This window comes from Argopecten irradians, chromosome 2 (genome assembly GCF_041381155.1).
Source record: "Argopecten irradians isolate NY chromosome 2, Ai_NY, whole genome shotgun sequence".
Classification (NCBI taxonomy): domain Eukaryota; kingdom Metazoa; phylum Mollusca; class Bivalvia; order Pectinida; family Pectinidae; genus Argopecten; species Argopecten irradians.
In genome coordinates, this window is record NC_091135.1 from 34466924 (window position 1) to 34490073 (window position 23150).

A 23150-nucleotide genomic window follows, 5' to 3' on the forward strand; every position below is an offset into this window, starting at 1 on the left:
AGTATCACTATTAACAAAAAAAAAAAAAAAATATCTATAAATTCCAGTCATAGGGACTGAAAATATGTATCATTTTAAAATATTGGTGTCAAATGAATTGAGGGTACCCTATGTGTATACGTACTAGTTAATAGATTTAGTTTCATAAAATTATGATCTATCTATAGGGTAGATTGATACAATGATATATAATGGGGAACACTGATACAAGTGGCGGGGCAATCCCCAAACAACTTGTACTACTTAATGGTAAATGAGTATATAAACCTGAGTAGACTGGCGATCAGAATTGGTCTATAGGCTGCATATGTGTTTAATAGAGTCTCTTTTGCAGTTTCCTTAGACCAAATCTATTTTAAAGTTACACTACCGGCCTCACTAAGGATGTTCACTTAGGACAAACTTGTTGTTGGTCTTCCAATATTTGTTTAGCTGAGTCTTAAAGCTGTTGATTGACTTGGCGTTTACTACCTCGTTTGGTAATGCATTCCAGTGGTTGACGACTCTATTGGAGAAGGCATTTTTTGTTGTATTCAGCCTGACCTGTCTCTTGAACAGTTTGTGGGTATTTCCTCGGGTTGACTGGTATGGTCGACTACTAAACATTGTGTCTGAGACTATTTTATCATGCTTATTAATAATCTTGTATAGTTGAATCAAATCACAACGTTTTCGTCTATACTCCAGTGTAGGGAGACCCAATGTTCTAAGTCTGTCTTCGTAGGACAAGTCTTTGATATTTTTAATCCTCTTTGTAGCTCTCCGTTGGACATTTTCGATTTTGATGATATCTTTTTGTAGGAATGGTGACCAGATGGTAGTGGCATATTCTAAGTGCGGTCGTACCAGGGATTTGTAAAGAGTTCTGAATATATGTTGGTCCATGTATGTAAATGACTTAAAAATTACTCCCATGATACGATTTCCTTTTTGTGCTGCTATGTTTAGCTTGTTCCGAGAAGTTCAGCTTCTCATCTATGATCACACCTAGATCCTTTTCTGTTGAGACTTTCTGGATAGTTATGTTTGAGGATTCGTTCCGGATGTTGTATTGGGATGTTTTCTCGTTGTTACCAATCTCCATATGTTTACATTTGGTAAGATTGAGAGTCATCAGCCAGTTCTCTGCCCACTTTACCATTTTATCTATGCTATTTTGTAGTTCTTGTTCTGCTACCCGGAGTAGATATTTGTTTGTAAAGTTTGGTGTCGTCAGCAAACATTTTAACGAGGCATGGCACAACTTCTGGAATATCATTTACATAGATCAGAAACAGTACAGGTCCCAGAACACTTCCTTGGGGAACTCCACTTGTTACAGGTAGACTATGGGAACATGTTCCGTTAACAATTACTCGTTGTTCCATGTCCGTGAGAAAATTTCTTATCCATTGGAGTACTCTCCCTTTAATACCATATTGTTCCAGTTTGTGTAGCAGTAAGCTGTGACATACCTTGTCAAACGCCTTGCTGAAGTCCAGGTATATCACATCGGTATTGTGCCCTTCATCCATTGATATTGTCCAGTCTTCCAGGCATTCCAGTAATTGAGTGGTGCATGAACGTCCCTGTCTGAAACCGTGTTGCTCTTTTGTGAATAGGTTGTTGGTATCCATATGTTTGACAATTTCGTCTCTCACTATTCTTTGTAAAATCTTGCTAGGTACTGAGGTCAGGCTGATTGGTCTGTAGTTACTTGGGTCTTTCCTTGAACCTTTTTTGAATATTGGGCAGACGTTGGCTTTTTTCCATGGGTCTGGGAGTGTCCCTTCTTGGATTGATTTGTTGAATATAATAGTTAGTACACTTTTTATTTCATTAACTGTTTTTGCCAGCAGCATTGGATGGATATTATCTGGATCTGGTGATTTTGTTAGGGTTGATTTTATTGATGGCTTTTTCAACTTGTGTGACAGTCACAGTAATCGTCTCAAGGGGTTCAGCATAATTTCTGGTTGAAAGGTGTGGTCTTTCTCTGATTCTTTCCTCTGCAGTAAACACACTGGCGAAGTATTTATTCATAGTGTTGGCTATTTCTTCGGAGGTCGATGTTAGCTCTCCTGATGGCATTGTAACATTTCCAATCGTTGTAGCTGTGTTAGTTTTAGTTCGAACATATTTCCAGAAAAGCTTCGGATTAGTTTTTATTTTGTCAGCCAGGTCTTTTTCGTAGTAGTATTTGGAATGCCTCAGAGTTTGTGTAGCTCGGTTCCTAGCCATTTTATATTCAGCAAAATTGTGAGCAGATTTACAATGTAGGTATTTGGTCCAGCATTTCCGTTTTCGTCTAACTGCATCCTTTGCTGTTTTGGATATGTATGGTTTTGAATTTCTTTGGCTGTAAGTTTGATGTAGTGGAATGTTCTCCCTAATATCCCTATCGAGTTGTTGACTGAAGACTTCCCAGGCTTCCGATGCATTAGAACAGTTCTCAATGTCTTGTAGTTGGATGTTTGTAAGATTTTGCCTGATAGTTTCATAGTCTCCTTTATGAAAGTTGTATCTTGTTTTAGTGTTGTCTTTAGGGTTGCTATCAACATACACGATTAGGTCAAATGCTAGTACTAGGTGGTCACTGGAACCTAGACTTGGATTATACTCAAGATTTTCCACCATTCCTTCCTCATTTGTGATGATCAGGTCCAGGATATTACTTACTTGGCCTTCTCTATATCTAGTCGGATCCTTTACGTGTTGAAACATGTAGCAGTCCTCGATAGTAGACAAAAATTTGTTAGCAGGGTGGTTGTTTCCGACTGTTGTTGACATAGTCTCCCAGTTGATCTGTTTGAAGTTCAAATCTCCTACTACTAATATATGTGTAAAGTTCATAGTATACAGCCTGTCAAAGATTTCTAGTATTTTATTGTTGTTCTCTTCTGTGTTATTTGGGCTCCTATAGATATTCCAAATAAGGAGTTGGTCTCTATTTCGTAGATTAATGGTGCAGGATACTTGATCTTCTAGAGGGTCTAGCTCAACGTATTCCGAGTTGATGTTACTCTTAATGTAGATCACTACTCCTCTCTTCATGTTGCTAGCTACATAGTGGTGGTAGTTTTCTATCTTGTAGTGGCGATCATCATAAGTATATGATGGTGTTTTTTGAAGAATCTCGGTTAGACATATTATGTCAGGGTGACTAATCCGTATAATGTCTTCTAATTCAGCTTTTTTGGTTTGTGTTAGTGTATCACAGTTTCGAGTACATAGTAGTTAGTTTCCCACATACTTCATTTTGAACATCATCTTGGGTAAAACTGGTAAAACAGGTATCCTATAATATGGTCTTTTGGGAACCTGATTCGGTAATGGTATCGTTGACCGGGTCATCGTCCGAATCAATTGCATATGCTAGTGTTTCCTCTTGGTCGTCCATGATGGATATTTGGGAAGAGTTGAGAGTTGTATCATTATATACACTAGCTGTAACCATTCTCAACTTGGCTGACCTTTGGCTGGGCCTTATAGGACTTATAAAGTCTACTGATTGTAGTGACCTAACGTCATCCACGGTTGTTGATTTCTGGATGGTTGAAGGGGTTTTGATGACTAGGGTTTCGGATAGGACCTGTGGCGGGGCTATCCCCAGACAGCAGGTCTTTCTCCTTAGATTTTTTGTTTATCTTAGTTCCAGAGGAGCTTGAGCTTGAGGAGGACTCCTTTAAGTTTTCCACAGTCTTTCTTGCTTTGAATTTTGCCTTTCTTTCCTCACGTTAGATACCTAATCCACCTCAATGCTGTGAAGCTCTGTTTGCTAGTATAAATAATAAAATCAAACACTTATATGGCGGAAATTGGCACACTTAAAGTGGCCTTTATGATTTATTTTTCATTAAGATATGGTTTTTTAAAAATTCCAGAATACTTATTAGAAAATACATGATGTGGACCGCAAAGGTGAGCGGCCAAATTAAGCTTTACATACATAAACATGTAATTATAAAAATATGAGTACGAATTAAAAGAAATGTCAAGGTGAGTCAAGGTGAACAAGAATAAATTTGACAACGGGTGGGAAAGGGAAGGGATTTTCATTTTTGGTGGTACTGCACGTGCAGATGTGTTTTACTTTCACTTTCAGTTTGAAGCAATTCAAATTGAATTTTTACTACTGATTAGAAATTATAACAATTCTTTTCCTTAAAATCAATATGGCGTCGTCAAGATGGGTTCTCAGGAGGAAATGTGCTGTGGGGTTCAAGGGATGCTGAACAGGGGCCAAACTTTATCCTGCGTTGACCAATGACATTTGACCTCTCACATATGCCCGGATGTACAGTGTCCCTTATCAGGGAATGGGGCGGAGCCTACTGATCTATATATATATAATATATATACACGTATGACGTCATTATCATGTTTCATAACAAGACAAACAAACATAATAAAACACATATAAAATTAACAATTCAATAAAATTATGCAATCTTTACAAAAATCTGTTTGTTCACAAACTTTTATTTTTGCCTTGTTTGCATGACACAGAAGATACCTAATCCACCTCAATGCTGTGAAGCTCTGTTTGCGAGTATAAATAATAAAAATCAAACACTTATATGGCGGAAATTGGCACACTTAAAGTGGCCTTTATGATTTATTTTTCATTAAGATATGTTTTTTTTTTAAATTCCAGAATACTTATTAGAAAATACATGATGTGGACCGCAAAGGTGAGCGGCCAAATTAAGCCAAAATGTAAATTTTTTCAACTTTTTCTTTTGTCTATTTCGAACGCGCCGGTATTTCGGTTACCCTCTGACACTTCCGGAAGTATCTGGAGTTTTCCTATACATCCGCTTTGAGAAGATGGCCGCACCATGCTCAAGATGCAGAGCTGTAATTTCGAGTTTGTGTAGGTATTACCAAAATGTCTCTTTGTAAGCATTAATAATCAAGTTAACTTTCATATGTATTGCAGCTAATTCCGTACGGATAGTTTTTTCGTACGTTTCAGTTGTCATCCAAAAGTGATGAAATAATAATATGCCACTAAAATCCTCGTCTCTCGTCTCGTCTCGGTATCAACAAAAAGGGAAATATAGATCTGTGTCTTCACTAATTATATTCTTCCATGCTCCGATCTATCAAAGTCAGAAAAGAGCATATTATCTTAGCTACTCATTAGTGCTTACATGAAAAGGAAGACGATAGAAGGCTTTTCGGTTATTTATGTAACATACACATAGGTCCTATGTAATTAACAATATGTAGTACACGCGCCGTTAGTCACGTAATCATTAGAAAGCTCTATTGAAGATGGATGAGTGATCTGTTTTCTTCACTTTTGATGTAAGACTTGAATTCCAAGGGGCACCAATAGGTACATCCTCGATATTCCAGACTTGAGGGGTTACTATCACTGTCATAATAACTCATATGCACACATGGCTTATCTCATTGTTTAAACTGAAGGCAGTTCATGAGATAAAAAGCGGACCAATCATAAGCCTGCAGGGATTTTCTTTGAACATTATGGAGAGAGTGACGCCCAATTTTGTAGCAACATAGTCATCCACAGTGTATTGTTATTCTTTTGACACATCAAAGGACGAGTCTTCAGTTTTGCGATGACATTGCTATATTTTCCGGAAATTATATTAACCGAGACTTTGGCGGGAATTTGCTGGGCACGAGATCTCGGTACTGCGCCGAGACTTTCAGTTTTCTACCGGGCCTTGAGAGGTGAGGGTTTTGTTTTTGAATCCTATGTAATTTTTATATATATGTCGCCCATCCTTTCCCTAATTTGCTGTTATCGTATAGTATGGAAATGCATTAACATTACTGTGTGTGTATTTTTCGCTGTCAGTCGATATTTTTGCTATATTTTTGAGTTTGAAATACATGTCTCGATTTTAGATGGGTTTCGATAGTAATTAAAAGTCTTCACTCTTGTGTTGAGAGACGTTGGTAGGCTGGAAAAGAGTGGGAGCCTCCTGTGTTGAGTTTCGGGGTTAACCGTTAAGGAGATATTTTGAGAATCTTCGCTGGAGAACGGTGTTTGTGAAATTGGAGGTTAAACTATCGATAATCGGCCTGGTGTGTAGCGCCACATGCTCGGTCTTTCATTGATGGGTAAGTGTTAATTCTGATAGCGAAAATGTGAGAATATTAGCAGCAAAACTGTCCATTACACACTACTTCCCACTGAGCCACGCGGGTATTTTCTTGTTGTCGCCTTTACACATGTTAAATATTAATAAACTGTAAAATGAATTTGATGTCGTCCATTGTCCATACTCACTAGTATCTTTGAATATTGTAGCGACATAGGAATATGCAAGCTAACATTGGGCGCCAAATTGTAACGACTTGTTTTGCTACGACCGTAGTCATTAGCATAGAGTAAGAATGATACAATTAATTTGTTTTGCTCTGGGTTCGACTGCCATGTTAGCTTGCAAATTCCTATGTCTCGCTACAATATTCAAAGGTACTAGTGAGTATGGACAATGGACAAACTCAAAAATATAGCAAAAATATCGACTGACAGCGAAAAATACACACACAGTAATGTTAATGCATTTCGATACTATACGATAACAGCAAATTAGGGAAAGGATGGGTGACAAATATATAATAATTACATAGGATTCAAAAACACAACCCTCACCTCTCAAGGACCGGTAGAAAACTGAAAGTCTCTGCGCAGTACCGAGATCTCGTGCCCAGCAAATTCCCGCCAAAGTCTCGGTTAATATAATTTCCGGAATATATAGCAACGAAGCGCACCGCAGCTTCGTTACAATCTTATGTAATTATAAGGTATTTTAGGACCAATTTAGAATCGGTAATAATATAATGATAGGTGAATTAAAACAACTTTACAAGATAAACAATTAATGTATTTTGTATTAATCTATAATATATAAATTAAGTTGGTCTATATTTTGCCATACCTCTATAGATTAATGGCATGAAAAACAGTTACTGTGTATCATAATGTCAAGATATAGACAATGAGGTTGCATGTTGATTTGAAAATTTTATGACAAATCAACGAAACCATGAAACATAATTATATGTAGTCTGAAATATTAGTTATAAGCATTATATGTAGCCTGAAATATTAGTTATAAACATTGATTGACACAACGTTTTTAAATATCATCAAGGTTATGAAGAATACGTATTTGCAAACTTTTGTGAGAATCTGCCATGCACATTGCAAATAAAATTTGTTTGTCCATCAGTTCTATGAAATAAAAAAAATAGTGACATCAATTCTTAAAAATCATTAGATACTTTGTGGTATCTCAGTATATACCATGTAGACTCTGTACACAGACAAAAGAACAACTGCTCTTTTGCTTGCAGTTTTGTGGCTTTAACAAATTTAAGTGAGCATCTTCTGGAAGTATAATCCGATAATATATAATTATAACCGTTCCTTCAAGTTTCGTTATCATAGAGCATGATGATCAATGTCCATTTGGCCTATTACTAGTACATCATGTCATGAAATTCACAATAAAATGCATTTTGAACTGAATTAGTATAGTTACAATAAAGTTCTATTTCAAATAGGAAGAATACAATCCTACTACTAGTTTATTAAACTGACTTTTAACTGAGTTATATACTTTAAGAGAATTTAACGTCAGACTGATTGAACCATCTTTGAACCATTATCATATTTAAAATTATGACACCCATATAAGACGAGAAACAAGATTAATGGATCAGCTGGATGACAAAGTCGTTCCACAAAGTCGCGTTTTCAAGCTTCCGCCTTCCAGTCGACCTTTTTTTGCAAATGACAAACGATAACCAAAAATTTTATAGTTAAAATCAAATTTAATTGACTTACTACAGTAAACCTTAGTTGATTCTACATCAAGATACAACACATTGAAGATTATACATTAAAATATTGTGGGGGGACTATTTTTTATTGATTTGAAATCTGCTGATCAATGCGCGAGAATTGTTGTATTCATAATACCGGTATATTCATAATATATTCATAGTGTTTTCATAGACAAATATTTGTTTCCGTCAGTTGGTTGATTCATATCATGACGAAACACTCAGAATGCAAATATAATTTATTGTTGGTCTGGAGTATACATGATAGCGATCACTCAGGTAGTCAGTAGTCTACAACTCTTCATTTAGGTACTCAGGATCATCATTTCTGAGAAATTCAGTTATTCACTGATATTCATAACTATTGATAAGCTATTGACAATTAAGCTTCAAATTCACATTTTACTTAAAATAAATGTTAAGGACTGATATTGACATTAACTTTAATGGCAAATGCTGTTAATGACTGCACCAGCACTACAAAAAGAACTGTCTGGAGGAAGACATGTACCCAACTTTTCAATGCAAATACATGAAACTTATTGTTATTTGTGGACAACTTTAATTTTAAGACATTTTGCTAATACTCGTACATTCAATCATCTACATAAATATTTGCAGTGCAAAAATAATGTGTTAGCCATATTTGATTCACATGCAGTTCAATGAAAAAATCTTGCTGAGATGCTTTTACAAATTTGTATTAAATTTAATAGTTAAATGAAGTGTATAGTGGATACTGCATACTGTTAACTAATTTCACTAATTTTAACTTTTTGAAATTGATCAATCCATATTACATATTTTAGTACAGAACAGGGAAAACATCCTGTTTTAACTATACTTTTTTTTCAAATTCTAAATTAATGTTATATTATCCAATTTATATTTTGTACTCCATATTGAAATTTGACCTATATAATTGTACCCATGTGTTAGTGTAAATATTGCATCCAGCAAGTTTTTTTTAATTTTCTTTTGCAGTTTGAAAATTGTTTGAGGAAGACAGATCATTCTGATTGAGACGGTTTAAAACAAATTAACAAAATGGCTGAAGAATGTGAGATGGAACACACTCCGGGAAGTATTGACGACCAAGCTCAGGCTGCTGAGGAAACACTGCGTCTCATCAAAGAAAGTCTCAAATTCTATGACTCTAAAGGTTTGAAGAAACTTATCCTTGAAGAAAAATTGTCTGATCAGTCAATATACTGGGAAGTAGCCACAGAGCTAACTAAACATCTAACTGCAGAAAATCTTGAAAATTATACTGTGTTCTTCGAGTCTTGCCAGAGATGTTTGAATTACCTTATCCGCACTGGAAATGCTAAAGAACTGTTGTTAGCATTGCTTGAGCAGACTGATACTTTCAATGACGACGTTAAGTGGAAGGCTCTTCTCGAAGGTATACAGCAGACACTTCTTAAGCTACCATCCAAGAGATATCATTCACTGGACATTGCCCTGTCAACAGTTCATGCACATATAAAGAGTCTGCCAGAACCGTCAGACCATGAATTAGAAGGAGAGGAAAACAAATTGCTAGAACTTGACCCAGAGGTTCAGCGAATCACTGATGTGTTGCTAGGCTTCTTGGTCTTTGTGGAACCGTTTGTGTCAGAAGTGTCCCTGAACAAAGCAAATGTAGACAGAGAGAAAAGCAAGCATCAGATTGCAATGTTAAGGAAGTATCTTCTTTTAACACTTAACCATCCTCTTGTCTTCCTTGATCTTGCTTTCTGTGAAAAGCAACAGGAAAGGAAAGCTAAGGGATATGCTCGAATGTGTGTTGAAAAGACAGTAAACTTTCTTTGTGAACTCTGTCCTGATTTTTTCAAGACAATTATGCAATGTTTGGAAGAAATACAGCTTTCAAAATTGAATGCAAAGAAGAGTATAGAGAAAAAAGAAGAGGATGGAGAGGAGACGACTGATTTTATAGACAACTGGGCTGAGTGTAAGGATGAGGGATTAATTCCACTTCCCAGTCTTGCCTGCCTGTCCTATCTGATACTGGCAGAGGGACTGGGCCAGGAACGCTTCCCAGCTGTATACACTCACAAGTACATTCTTGAGTTCAATTTACAGTTTGTGTTACTACTGTTCCAGAAGCAGGAGTCTTTGATTGTCAGTAAGGGTGTAAGACTCCTGGAAGTCCTTATCCGAGGGATAGCTCCTGCCACATTCACAGTGGAAGATCTGGACAATCCCAACTACACCAAGACGCTAAACTGTCTCATCAATGTCATGATCCGCTGCCCAGTGAAGGAGGTCAGGGGTTCAGCTGTTCAGATATTCTCAAATTACATCAAAATGTTTACTCTACCGGCCCGTGTTCAGATTTATGAAATGATTTTCAACACTTGCAGACATGCGGGTGTTGTTGGATATAGTATCCAACTAGTTAAGGACCAAATAGACGCCACTCTAAAACAGGAGCACCCTGATACAGATTTCCTTGGATTAAATCTGAAAAGGATGTTAATGTTTGTGTCACAACTTCCGGAAGGAGCAGAGTCAGATCTGCTGGAAACATCTGATCGAGTCATTCCCACGCTAAATCTAATACGGTACTTAATTCTCCGTGATCCAATCTCGTCTAACATTACAGGGATTTGGTCATACTATGAGGAGTTGGAGAAGAACTTTTTCGGTTCACTGAGACTTGCATTGGATTTCTCAAAAAGTCATTATAAGTTAGAGTTACAGAACTTCAAGAAGGGAAAAGCATCGGTGGAGAAAGGAATGGAACTGGGTGTTAATATCAGTGTGGCAGGGATGCCAATGCCGAAGGTCCCTCGTAGTCAGCAAATCCAGATAGTAGAATCAGCACTCAATACATTCGACCTGATTGACAGTCTGCTCAGTAGGATTGTGGAGCTGGCTGACAGTCAACTGAAGGCTTCGAAAACAGACACTAAAGCCTAGAACAGCTATCATTTCTCATAAACAAAATTATGAATATAATAGAGACTGCTCATCAGTTGCTTATTTTTAGACCGAACATGTCAATTAATTACCAAGTCTACTAGATTAGGCATGCAGAAATTTCTATTTAGCCTATTAAAATCTGTTAGAAAGATGTTTTATGTAGTAAGTGAATGGTCACTAGCACACAACGTACATATAGCCTATTGTTCACTCCTCAATCATATTTTATATTAGGAATGTTGCAGGTCATAGAGGACTGCCTATATAAAAATGAAATATAGAACATGGGTCACATGTAATCCTGAGAATGATGTACTTAGTAATTTTGGCTCTTTGAAAATGAGCAAGAAGTGATTGAATACGTGTAAGATACTGTTTGACAATAATACCGCTTGATCCATGCAAAATAATCACTTAAATTGACAAAAATCGGTTTTAATCGTACCGATAGGTTAAAGAATATTGTGCTTCAGTTTAGGACTGTTTAGTACTATTTTTACATTTTCCGTAATTACTTATCAAAGATAAATATAATTAAATTCCAGATACCTGGCTCTAGGATCTTGAAACGATCTTAGACTTAAAATTAGACATAGCCAATCAAATATGATGTAATGTTTTGTGACATCTGTTTTGATTTGCTAAGTCTTTACTTAATGACTGTTTCAGACTGAAGTCCATTTCGTGAACATGGGGCCTGGTACTAGTGTTATTAATATATCTGGATTTAGAATCTTTTTTCGTGGTAATAAAGAACACAAGACATAAGTTTTGAAAAAAATGAAGGGAATTGAATAAGAGAACATGAAAAACAACCTTGATTTGTTGATTAGAAACCTAACAATACTGTTAAGAGGTCTTGTATCAGAATCATGTTGTATTTGACTGAGGAAGTTTAATTTCATACAGTACCAGTTATATTTACAAGCAATACCACTTGATAAAAAGTCAAATGTGATTGAAAATCAAATCACTAGAATTTGTTTCCAGTTAAAACAAATTCAATGTACAATGAAACACACGAAACATGATGGTAATCATGATTTAGTGGAGTTCTTAACGTTAAGATAAAACATGCATTTCCTGAATTTCTATACTGTGTAATACTATGTACATTTTGCATGGTCATTAAAAGAGCTAAAATTTACTTCTGCTGTTTATCTTTCTATGTAATGTCATCCATTTGGAACAACGCATATTTCAATCGCAGTTTGCTTCATAGTAATACATTTGTCTATGTTGCCACATGTGTCAAATTAGGTTGCAGAAACCTTCAACCACTTCTATGTAACCATAAAGAGACCCGATACTTGATCAACGTATACGTAATGGTAAATAAGGTCACAATGTGTCAAACTCTCTTATGGACTAAGAGGATATTTTGATATTTGGTCTATAATATACTACAGCAAATGGCTATAAAGTGATTGGCTATTACCTGATATGTTTTAAAGTCTAAATGATCAAAAGTGTAAATCAGCTTTCTGCTTCGTACGTTTTTTTTTTGCGAATTTCGCGAATGTTTATCTCCGCGAATTGATATCCCTCTTAATTATTTTGAAAGGCAATTTCATTAGATTACATTCCGTGAAACTTATTCTTCTTTCAAATGAAAATCGCGACATCGAGTAGTCGCGAAAGTAAGTTGATTTGCAGAACACCTTAATGGAAGAATCTAAATGGCATTTTGTTCTACTTTTTAAGAGGTCAAGAAGCGCAATTCTTTACATAGAGACTGCTTTTAGAATGTTTTATGAAACATACTACTTGCATACTAGGTCAGTTTTGCTCTTGACTTTACTTGATTGCATATTAATTATTAACCTTTGTCAATAGACTGGAGTTAAAATAAAGAATCATCAAAAAAGGGGAAAATGTCTAGAAAAATGGAAATCCAGCCGATAAAGACACTAAATATACTGTATATATTTGGTAATATTTGCGGGACTTTTAATTTCGCAGAATAAATTTGCGCAAGTAAGTACCTGGCGATTGTTTTTCAAACGCCATGGTCTTGAATATTGCATCCTGTCATATGAATGCCTCTTTCAAATAGCCGCGAATAAGTTCTACACTGTTAAAAGCGAAATTTTACACTGGCGAAATTATAACAAATATACAGTACATTATGTACTTATAATTCATATAAAAGGAGTACTGCTTTAACAATCACTTAACTATTCAAATAGACTATTCAAATATACAAAAGACAGCCATACACTTTTAAAAGCAAGCAGCTTTTTAGCCCACCATCATCAGATGGTGGGCTATTCAAATCGCCTTTCGTCCGTGGTCCGTCGTCCGTCCGTCCGTCCGTCCGTCCGTCCTTCGTCCGTCCGTCGTCCTTCCGTCCGTCCGTCCTTCCGTCCGTCCGTCCGTTAACAATTCTTGTTACCGCTATTTCTCAGAAAGTACTAAAGGGATCTTTTTCAAATTTCATATGTAGGTTCCCCTATGGCCCTAGTTGTGCATATTGCATTTTGGGACCGATCGGTCAACAAGATGGCCGACAGGCGGCCATCTTGGATTTTGATAGTTAAAGTTTGTTACCGCTATTTCTCAGAAAGTACAGAAGGGATCTTTCTCAAATTTCATATGTAGGTTCCCCTAGGACCCTAGTTGTGCATATTGCATTTTGGGACCGATCGGCGAACAAGATGGCCAACAGGCGGCCATCTTGGATTTTGATAGTTAAAGTTTGTTACCGCTATTTCTCAGAAAGTACTGAAGGGATCTTTCTCACATTTCATATGTAGGTTCCCCTCGGACCCTAGTTGTGCATATTGCGTTTTGGGACCGATCGGTCAACAAGATGGCCGACAGGCGGCCATCTTGGATTTTGATAGTTAAAGTTTGTTACCGCTATTTCTCAGAAAGCACTAAAGGGATCTTTCTCAAATTTCATATGCAGGTTCCCCTAGGGCCCTAGTTGTGCATATTGCATTTTGGGACCGATCGGTCAACAAGATGGCGGACACGTGGCCATCTTGGATTTTGATAATTAAAGTTTGTTACCGCTATTTCTCAGAAAGTACTGAAGGGATCTTTCTCAAATTTCATATGTAGGTTCCCCTAGGGCCCTAGTTGTGCATATTGCATTTTGGGACTGATCGGTCAACAAGATGGCTGCCAGGCGACCATCTTGTATTTTGATAGTTAAAGTTTGTTACCGCTATTTCTCAGAAAGTACTGAAGGGATCTATCTCAAATGTCATATATAGGTTCCCCTAGGGCCCTAGTTGTGCATATTGCATTTTGGGACCGATCGGTGAACAAGATGGCTGCCAGGCGGCCATCTTGTATTTTGATAGTTAAAGTTTGTTACCGCAATTTCTGAGAAAGTACAAAAGGGATCTTTCTCAAATTTCACATTTAGGTTCCCCTAGGGACCTAGTTGTGCATATTGTGTTTTGATACTGATTTGTCAACAAGACAGACGGCCATCTTGGATTTTGGTAGTGGAAGTTTGTTACCACTATTTCTCAGAAATTATTGAAGAGATCTCAAGCAAATTCCATACATAGGTTCCCCTAGGGCCCTAGTTATGCATATTGCGTTTTGGGACCAATCAGTCAACAAGATGGCCGTCTGGCAGCCATCTTGGATTTTGATAGTTAAAGTTTGTTATTGCTATTTCTAAAAAAGGTACTGAAAGGATGTCTCTCAAATTTTATATGTAGGTTCCCTTAGGGCCTTAGTTGTGCATATTGCATTTTGTAACTGATAGGTCAACAAGATGGCTGCACGGCCGCCATCTTGGATTTCATTGTTGAAGTTTGTTACCACTATTTCTTAGAAAGTACTGCAGCGATCTGTCTCAAATTTTATGTGTAGTCGTGTTTGAAAAAGTTTGAAAAGCAGGGAAAAGATCCCTCTTTCCATTGTCAGACATAGATCATTCTTTGGTGGGCGCCAAGATCCCTTTAAAAGCAAGCAGCTTTTTGGTTTTGATTGCTGATTGAAAAGCGACTATATTTGAATTGCACGAAATAAAACAAACCCTAGGGTTAAAAAATGATCCCAAAATCCCAGAATTTTCAAAGTTTATGGGATATACCTCCTTTGTACTATTCAGCAGATAGTGCAGTTGATAGTTTGCTAAAGAGGTTCTCTTCTTATCGTAATTTGCTAACATTACTTAATGATAGCTGATAGTAGTTGTTCTGAATGTTTGATGAAAAAAGGTAATCTGCTTAATGATAGCTGATAGTAGTTGTGAATGTTTGATGAAAAAAGGTAATCTGCTTAATGATAGCTGATAGTAGTTGTTCTGAATGTTTGATGAAAAAAGGTAATCTGCTTAATGATAGCTGATAGTAGTTGTTCTGAATGTTTGATGAAAAAAGGTAATCTGCTTAATGATAGCTGATAGTAGTTGTTCTGAATGTTTGATGAAAAAAGGTAATCTGCTTAATGATAGCTGATAGTAGTTGTTCTGAATGTTTGATGAAAAAGGTAATCTGCTTAATGATAGCTGATAGTAGTTGTTCTGAATGTTTGATGAAAAAAGGTAATCTGCTTAATGATAGCTGATAGTAGTTGTTCTGAATGTTTGATGAAAAAAGGTAATCTGCTTAATGATAGGGCCAGAGTATCTCGGGCTAATGAAAAAGGTAATCTGCTTAATGATAGCTGATAGTAGTTGTTCTGAATGTTTGATGAAAAAAGGTAATCTGCTTAATGATAGCTGATAGTAGTTGTTCTGAATGTTTGATGAAAAAAGGTAATCTGCTTAATGATAGCTGATAGTAGTTGTTCTGAATGTTTGATGAAAAAAGGTAATCTGCTTAATGATAGCTGATAGTAGTTGTTCTGAATGTTTGATGAAAAAAGGTAATCTGCTTAATGATAGCTGATAGTAGTTGTTCTGAATGTTTGATGAAAAAAGGTAATCTGCTTAATGATAGCTGATAGTAGTTGTTCTGAATTTTTGATGAAAAAAGGTAATCTGCGGAACTAAACTGAAAAAGATGCCTAGTATGAATTCCTACAAAATGTTTTCAAAAACTCAGTTTGGTGAAATCGATTAACTTCAATTAATTGTTTTTAGCTTCACAAATAAATAAATTATGTAATCACACGGGACACAAATTATGTAGATGGAGAGATTTTATATCCATACACTCGTTTTGGTTCTCAAAAACATACTGTCTTGTATAATTTCTTTAGGATCATCGATCAGAACCGGTGTAATATCAAACGTAATGTCAAAGTCCATTGTGCTTGTGCAAATATTGGTGAATTAAAAGACCGGCGCATTAGAAGGCACTTCAGCAAACCGGAAAGCTGAAAAAGACATGTGTACAGTTACCAAACATAATTCCTGTGAAGGCGACTTGTAGTCAACCCAGTAAATGTAGGCCAGGTTCTTGGGACACCTTCTTAGATGCTACTTTTAGTTTAATTTGAGCCTTAGTTTTGTCTGCACAGGACAAGCATGTTCTTTTACTGTATCTCTGCATTATGTTTTTAGCTCACCTGGCCCAAAGGGCCGGTCAGCTAATGTCATTTATGTCCTTTAAAACGCTACTAGTCCTAGAGTTCTGCATGGATTCAAACCAAATTTGGCCAGAAGCATCATTGGGGAAAGGGAAAGGAGTATGTATATTTTGGCTCTGACCCCCCAGGGGCAGGAGGGGCGGGGCCCAATAGGGGAAATAGAGGTAAATCCTTTAAATCGCAACTAGTCATAGAGTTCTGCTTGGAATATAACCAAATTTGGCCAGAAACATCCTTGGCGAAAGGAGAACAGAGTTTGTATAAATTTTGGCTCTAACCCCCCAGGGGCAGGAGGGGCGGAGCCCAATAGGGGAAATAGAGGTAACTCCTTTAAATCGCTACTAGTCATAGAGTTTTGCTTGGAATGTAACCAAATTTGGCCAGAAAAATCATTGGGGGAAGGGAAACAGATTTTGTATAAATTTTGGCTCTGATCCCCCAGGGGCAGGAGGGGTGGGGCCCAATAGCGGAAATAGAGGTGAATCCTTTAAATCGCAACTAGTCATAGAGTTCTGCTTGGAATATAACCAAATTTGGTCTGAAACATCCTTGGGGAAAGGAGAACAGAGTTTGTATAAATTTTGGCTCTGACCCGATTGGCAGGAGGGTCGGGGCCCAATAGGGAAAATAAGGTAAATCCTTGAAATCGCTACTAGTCATAGAGTTCTGCATGGAATGTAACCAAATTTGGTCAGAAACATCCTTGGGGGGAGGGGAACAGAGTTTGTATAAATTTTGGCTCTGACCCGCCGGGGGCAGGAGGGGTGGGGTCCAACAGGGAATTAGAGGTAAATCTTTAAATTCCTTCAGAAAAGAAACAATGATCCTATATTCAGAACATTACTTGGCATTACAAACCAGGTGATCGATACAGGCCCTAACGGCCTCTTGTTTAGATAATGCACGTGTTCAGCTAAATGAACGCTGCAAATGGCACTATCCGTATACAATATTGTATAGGAAGAAAATTGTCGCGATACATATGAATCCGAGCCTTTGCTTTTTGTTGGATAAGTCATTGTTGTTCTGTTTCTAAATGCTATTTATTATTGAGCTAATTACCGTTTCAGTGTTCCGAAGACTGACAGCGGTAAACTCACGTTACCTGTCGACACTGTCAGGTACCGACACAGAGGGCAAATCCTTTAGTGGGAGTCGAACAGAGGAGCCTAATAGGGATAATGACAACGGGTAAGCGTGATCATGTTGAAATCGAAAGCATTTGCTGGATATCTCTTAGTTCGTCTATATGCTCTTTTACCTAGTTTGCCTAATATGATTTATATCACCTTAGATAAGAATACAATTGCTTGAATAACCATTCTGGTATACACTATTTAATGCACTATAAATCACTTCATTTTCGCGTATACACTACAAATATTCATTATTTCCGGTAAGCGTTATCTTTTACATATTCGTGAATATATAAGTTCGATCAGGGGTTCCTACTAACAGTGGTGTAATTATATAAAATTATTCGTGTATTATTTGAATTCACGTTAGAACTATTGCGAACGTTTATTTCCCAACATTGATTCCATAGCTGTGTGTATTACAATACATTATTTGATAATTTGCCAATTTTAAAGTAAATGACAAAATAATATTTTTGAAAGAAATGTCGTGTTTAAAATCTGGTCTATTCTGGATTGCAATTTCCAGTGAACCATTCAACACGACCCTTGAAGATGATTACCATAGCGAACAAGAGGAGAGTGAGAATGAGGCAGATATCAAAAACAGAATTCTGACGGCTTCCATGGCTTTTGTGCCGGAGCATGGCTGGACGAAAACAGCTTTAGCAGCAGGTAAGAAGGTTAGAGGAATTCGTCAACTTTGATGAAACTTGCCTCTTTAGTTGATCATGTTCGCGCTTCCACTGACTTTGATACTGAACATATCTGTCAGTTGGGATCGGTGAAAGTGACAACAGAGACTAGGGACACCTGGCACGTAAGTTGCTGATTGGTGCGCCTTCATGAAAGAGTACCAATTAGTACACTTTTGTCATAGTTGATATTAATCCAGTATCAAAATCAATTTATAGCAAGAACACAAATATAATGTAGCTGAAAAACGGATTGATGTGAAAACGCTTAAAAAAGAAATGGTAAGACCAGATGTCCATAAAGAGTTACTAAGAGAGTACTTAGTGTACTAAACAAAAACAGATGATCACTCATTATGTTACACAAACCAAATTATCCTGACATGTTTACTTCTTGTTCTTGTTGCACTCCTTGCTTTGAAAACTCAATTTGCACACGTAAGCCAGTGTACAAGTGCTTTATACAAGTGCTTTACTAATGCTGGTTTCTTCCATAGGTGCGGCAGCGGAGGGTTTGCCGTCAGTTGCCCACGGGATGTTCCCCCGGGGAGGGGCCCACCTAGCTTCCTTCTTCTACCAGAACTGTAACAAGGAGCTGGCAGCCAACTTAAAACAGGAGGTGGAGGGTCGGACGGAAGAGGATGAGTAAGTACGGAGAAGTGTTTGTTATTAAGAACTAACAAAAGGTACATTGTATATAGAAATCAGAAAAGAAAAATTCTTTATCGTTGTTTGAGAGCTCGGTCATCGATTGTGTAATAATACTTCTACTGTAAACGGTGATATCTTCGGATTGTTCGCGATTTGTATGAGTAAACATTTCACGTCGGTGCTATTTTCATGATAATATAACTTCGGGCCTTTGGAAATACAGTTTAAAAATTCACAAAATTTTAAGAGCGGTTGATTTGTTTACGATGAAAAAGCCTTCTCGTGGATATTCGTTTATGATTGTCTTTAAAGTCAAGTAACGTTGATAATACTTGAGCTTGTAACTCAAATTGATTACGTAAAATACCAAAACTGTCTAATTACGGTGATGTGAGTGTTACGTCTTTTGATCAGGAAACCATCGACAAGAATCTTTATTACTAACGCCGTGGAGACCAGATTGAGGATGAACATACCTTACTTGGACAACTGGCACCAGGTACGTACTATGCTGATTTATACTATATACAATGTACATGGAAATGGCTATAATCAATACAACGTACCGAGGTAAATATGACAAACCCATCACTTAAGTAATATTTTGCGTATATTATTTTCGTTCACCGCGATTTCATTTCGCGTTTTCGTGTCTTCGGGAAGATTCAATTTCGAGGTTTACACTTAATTTACTGTATTGTGCTTGTAGTTAGCAATCTTTCTCGGCTATTGATTTTCTAGAATCTTAATCGCCCGCGAAATTTATTTGAACACAAAAATATGTTTGTTTACAAAACATGTATACGATACTTATGATATGTCTCAAGTAGTATTCTGTATTTAGTAATTATAAACACGATTTTTTTAAATGCTGCTATGCTTTACATCGTACATTGTTACAGTAGCTCTCTTGCTTTCAGGCGATGGCAATACAGGCCCTACCTGAGAACCTACCATATGCTTGGTCAAACTTGCTCCAGCTTACCGATGATATCTGGTATTACGCTGGAGACCGATCACATGACGTAAGTAATTAGCGATACTTCAATCAAGGTTATTTTCTCCAATTTCATTTAATAATTACAATAGTGCATCAGTACTGTCAGCAAATATGCTTAATTCGTCTGGTTTACATTTCTAGTTTAACTGGTACACGAAGCGTGTGAGTCTTGCTGGTGTTTACAAGTCGACAGAGGTCTACATGATACAGGACAAATCCGCCAATCTTCAGGACACGTGGCAGTTTCTGGATAACAGAATCGACAACCTGGTTACAGCTGGTGAATGTGTCCGGAGTGTGAGTACCACAATTTATTCATTCTACACCATAGATTCTTGGAAGAGAATAACTTTTTTTCTTTTGGAGAAACTTAACATAACCTTCATCATTTAGTAATCAATGCCAGTAAATTTTAGTTCTTTCGGAAAATTTTGAGTTTATAAACTTTACTATCGTGTGTTTTTCTTGCCTTGCTGGCTGGTAGATTCAGAAACAGAAAAATAAAAGGACGTAAAACAAACAATAACACAACTGTGGTCTAATATATGAAAAATTAATACTACATGAGAATATTTTTTGTCCAATTATCAAAAATGGGTATATTAAATTTTGACCAAGTTATCTGGTTAGCTCCTGCTAATTGTTTCAGCAATTTCTATTAGTCAGCATTACCCCGTCGCACTCTTCTGATCATACTCCTGTTACATTATCTGGCCTGGGCTAGTATGTTGGTTATTTTAATCGTTCAAATTCACTGGTGTTGTTATGTGTTGACTTGGTCATTCGGAATGCATGACGTAATTATTTCAGGAGGATATTGTATCTGTATCTTTTCCGTACAAATCACAATATGGATGTCTTCAAAAAGCAACCGCATGACTTCTTTCTAATTTAAAAGTATCTGTTTACACACTTTACGTTCTCCATTCATGCTCCATTGTTGTCGATGGCGATTGGTTCATCTACTGTTTTAAGCCATTAAAAGAAATACTTTTCTCTGCAAACAATCAAACATTGTTTCTCCATTTCCATTAATGATGATTGGTGGTCTTCAATCTTCGGAACAACTCGTTGAGGCACTTTATCAGCTTTCAGGTTGAATGAAACAGATATTGATACACGTATTCATGTACATTTGTGTAATATGTTCAGTATAATAATTAGCATATGAAGATGCAGACCACTGCATTGTTAATTTACCAACAGTGATCCATAACTGAACAGTTTTTTATGAACTATATTTTACTTCACAGGCAAAGAGTGTAACTGGGATGACGGCAGAAGGTCTGACAGGAATTTTTAAAATGGTAAGATGTTCATTAGATTTAATTTGATAGAGATTGAAATGTATTTCCCGAAAGCTAACACCTAAGCTCAAAACTGTTTGGTATATTTCAATGAAAATCTCCTGCGTCTGAAAATATCTGTTGGGCAATAATGCATTGGTTTTGCCACTGTAGTTGTATGATTAAGTTGGGTTTTTCGGGGTTATCTGAAAATATGGTTGATTTGCTTTGCCGATCACATACTCTTTGTTGTGGATTTAATCCATGTAAAAAGATTAAAGACAGATTTTATTGTCAATTTCAGGGACAGAATATCCTGGGTATGAACATCAAATCCAAATCTCGCTGAAGCTGATCTGTGTATATTTTGTTTCAAGAAACGTGTGTGTTGCAACAAATGTATAAACTTCTATCACTATTGAGACATAATGTGTATGTTGTGTATAGGAACTCTCACTTGGAATGTGCTTATCCTTGTAAAGACAGTTTTCTTTAAATATATCCTGTGACATTTAATTATTATTGTTGAATAAAAATCAAAAGTGAACAAACATATTGTCATTTAGTATATTTTAATAAATATGATAACAAAGTGTTTAGTAAGTATCACAAAAGAATATGCGTTTGATATGGATGAAAACTTATATACAGAAATGTTACATACATTTATGATTTAGAAATTTGCGATGTAGTCAAATAATAATACATTTTGTCTAGATCAAAGACCTGGCCATAAGAATACGGTACCAAAAGTGAAAATTTTGATATATTATTCTAAGTAATTTAACATGATTTCAATTTTTACTTGTATTCCTAATGTCATTTTGCATCCAATTGTAACAAGATTGCATGCACTGTCTAAGAAATATTTATTCATCCTACTTAAATAAGCGCTAGATAACTAGCTTTCGTGTTGCCAACTTATACGTTTTTGCGTGTGCAATTGATTTCTGGAAAAGAATTTTAAGAATTTTGAAAATACTAAGAACTTAGTCTTATAATAAAAATATTTTGTGTGCTGTATTATGGCCACTGACTGTAGATTTCGTTTTTTTATGAGCCCTTCTACAGTTGTTCCTCCTTCGATTCTGCTACATCACAATCCAAACAATGGATATTTTGAAAAATCGACGGATATCGTTATTTGTATGACTTCAAGATGCATCATCTAGAAGTCTTTAGTTCAAAGTTGATGCTTAAAATGGTGTTTTTGTCCGCATTTATGAACTGGTCTACCGTTAGTTCAAAGTTGATGCTTAAAATGGTGTTTTTGTCCGCATTTATGAACTGGTCTACCTTTAGTTCAAAGTTGATGCTTAAAATGGTGTTTTTGTCCGCATTGATGAACTGGTCTTCAGATTCCATAAACATATCATTCCTACATTTCCCTAATGTACAAAAGTCCAATGAAAACGTTCTAGCTTACCAACTTCTAAATGTAAGTATCACTCGGGACGCCCATAGCCTCCCAGTAGTAATAACTTTTCATATCTCAGCTCAGAGTTCCGAGAGTTTACATCTACTGTGAGCATTTGCATTACAAGCAACACGTTTGCTTCTTTTTTTAAATTGTTGACTTAATAACCAGTTAAAAAGTATAAATGACTTACCAGTAAAAGCAAACATATGATCACATCGTGTTAAATTTCAAGTATTTAGTTCTGTTTAACTTACAGATATATAGGCTTGCATGAACACAAGCAGAGATATCCTAGTAGATTGAGATGCTAAGGCATGTCTTACTTGGCTCTTACCTGAAGCTTATAGTTGTCAAAAGACGATCGTAGCGATCACAACGATTACAGGCAACTCCTCATTGGCCATTGTGGTATATCTCATTGTCTACCCTCAAGTGCAGACGATGACACACGTGTTTTACAACATTAATGCTTAAACATTGTCAGAGATATGGATTTAACTTGTATGACGAAAATCGTACTGAATGTTATAGGCCTAACAATGTGTTCTTGAAATGGCATACATTTCTTTATGTTTTTAAGAAAAAACACATAATCTTTTTGGACGTTTTCCAATTTTGCGAATTCACACATGACGAACCTTAAAACTTCTTCATACGGTGATCAAATGTGGGGAGACAGAAGCCCCTCTTACGTAAGGGGGTCAGGGTGTCTCACCTAGA

At 36.5% G+C, this 23150-nt stretch overlaps 3 protein-coding genes across 6 annotated transcripts; 1 reads left to right on the forward strand and 2 right to left on the reverse strand.

The window, feature by feature from the left end:
* Positions 1 to 898: 898 nt before the first annotated feature.
* On the reverse strand, positions 899 to 1841 carry LOC138316618 (uncharacterized). The gene is made up of 2 exons (XM_069258293.1): positions 1455 to 1841; positions 899 to 1246 (listed from the first exon to the last, which is right to left on the reverse strand). Exons 1-2 carry the CDS (start codon positions 1839 to 1841, stop codon positions 899 to 901), a joined length of 735 nt encoding a protein of 244 aa, XP_069114394.1.
* Positions 1842 to 1851: 10 nt separating this feature from the next.
* On the reverse strand, positions 1852 to 3033 carry LOC138316620 (uncharacterized). Its single transcript, XM_069258294.1, has one exon. The coding sequence runs from the start codon at positions 3031 to 3033 to the stop codon at positions 1852 to 1854; it is 1182 nt and encodes a 393-aa protein (XP_069114395.1).
* A 1721-nt stretch (positions 3034 to 4754) lies between these two features.
* Positions 4755 to 21563, forward strand: LOC138315261 (ubiquinone biosynthesis protein COQ9, mitochondrial-like). 4 transcript variants are annotated; one of them, XM_069256149.1, is made up of 9 exons: positions 4755 to 4855; positions 17313 to 17433; positions 17908 to 18053; positions 18571 to 18718; positions 19139 to 19223; positions 19645 to 19749; positions 19866 to 20021; positions 20978 to 21031; positions 21315 to 21563. In XM_069256149.1, exons 1-9 carry the CDS (start codon positions 4810 to 4812, stop codon positions 21357 to 21359), a joined length of 906 nt encoding a protein of 301 aa, XP_069112250.1. In that variant the 5' UTR covers positions 4755 to 4809; the 3' UTR covers positions 21360 to 21563. The 4 variants fall into 4 exon arrangements, with proteins under 4 accessions (XP_069112250.1, XP_069112247.1, XP_069112248.1 ...); XM_069256146.1 differs by lacking the exons at positions 17313 to 17433; positions 17908 to 18053; positions 18571 to 18718; ... (3 more) ...; positions 20978 to 21031; positions 21315 to 21563 and adding an exon at positions 8797 to 11890 and having other exon boundaries at positions 4770 to 4855; XM_069256147.1 differs by lacking the exons at positions 4755 to 4855; positions 17313 to 17433; positions 17908 to 18053; ... (4 more) ...; positions 20978 to 21031; positions 21315 to 21563 and adding exons at positions 6591 to 6768; positions 8797 to 11890.
* The last annotated feature ends 1587 nt before the right edge of the window (positions 21564 to 23150 follow it).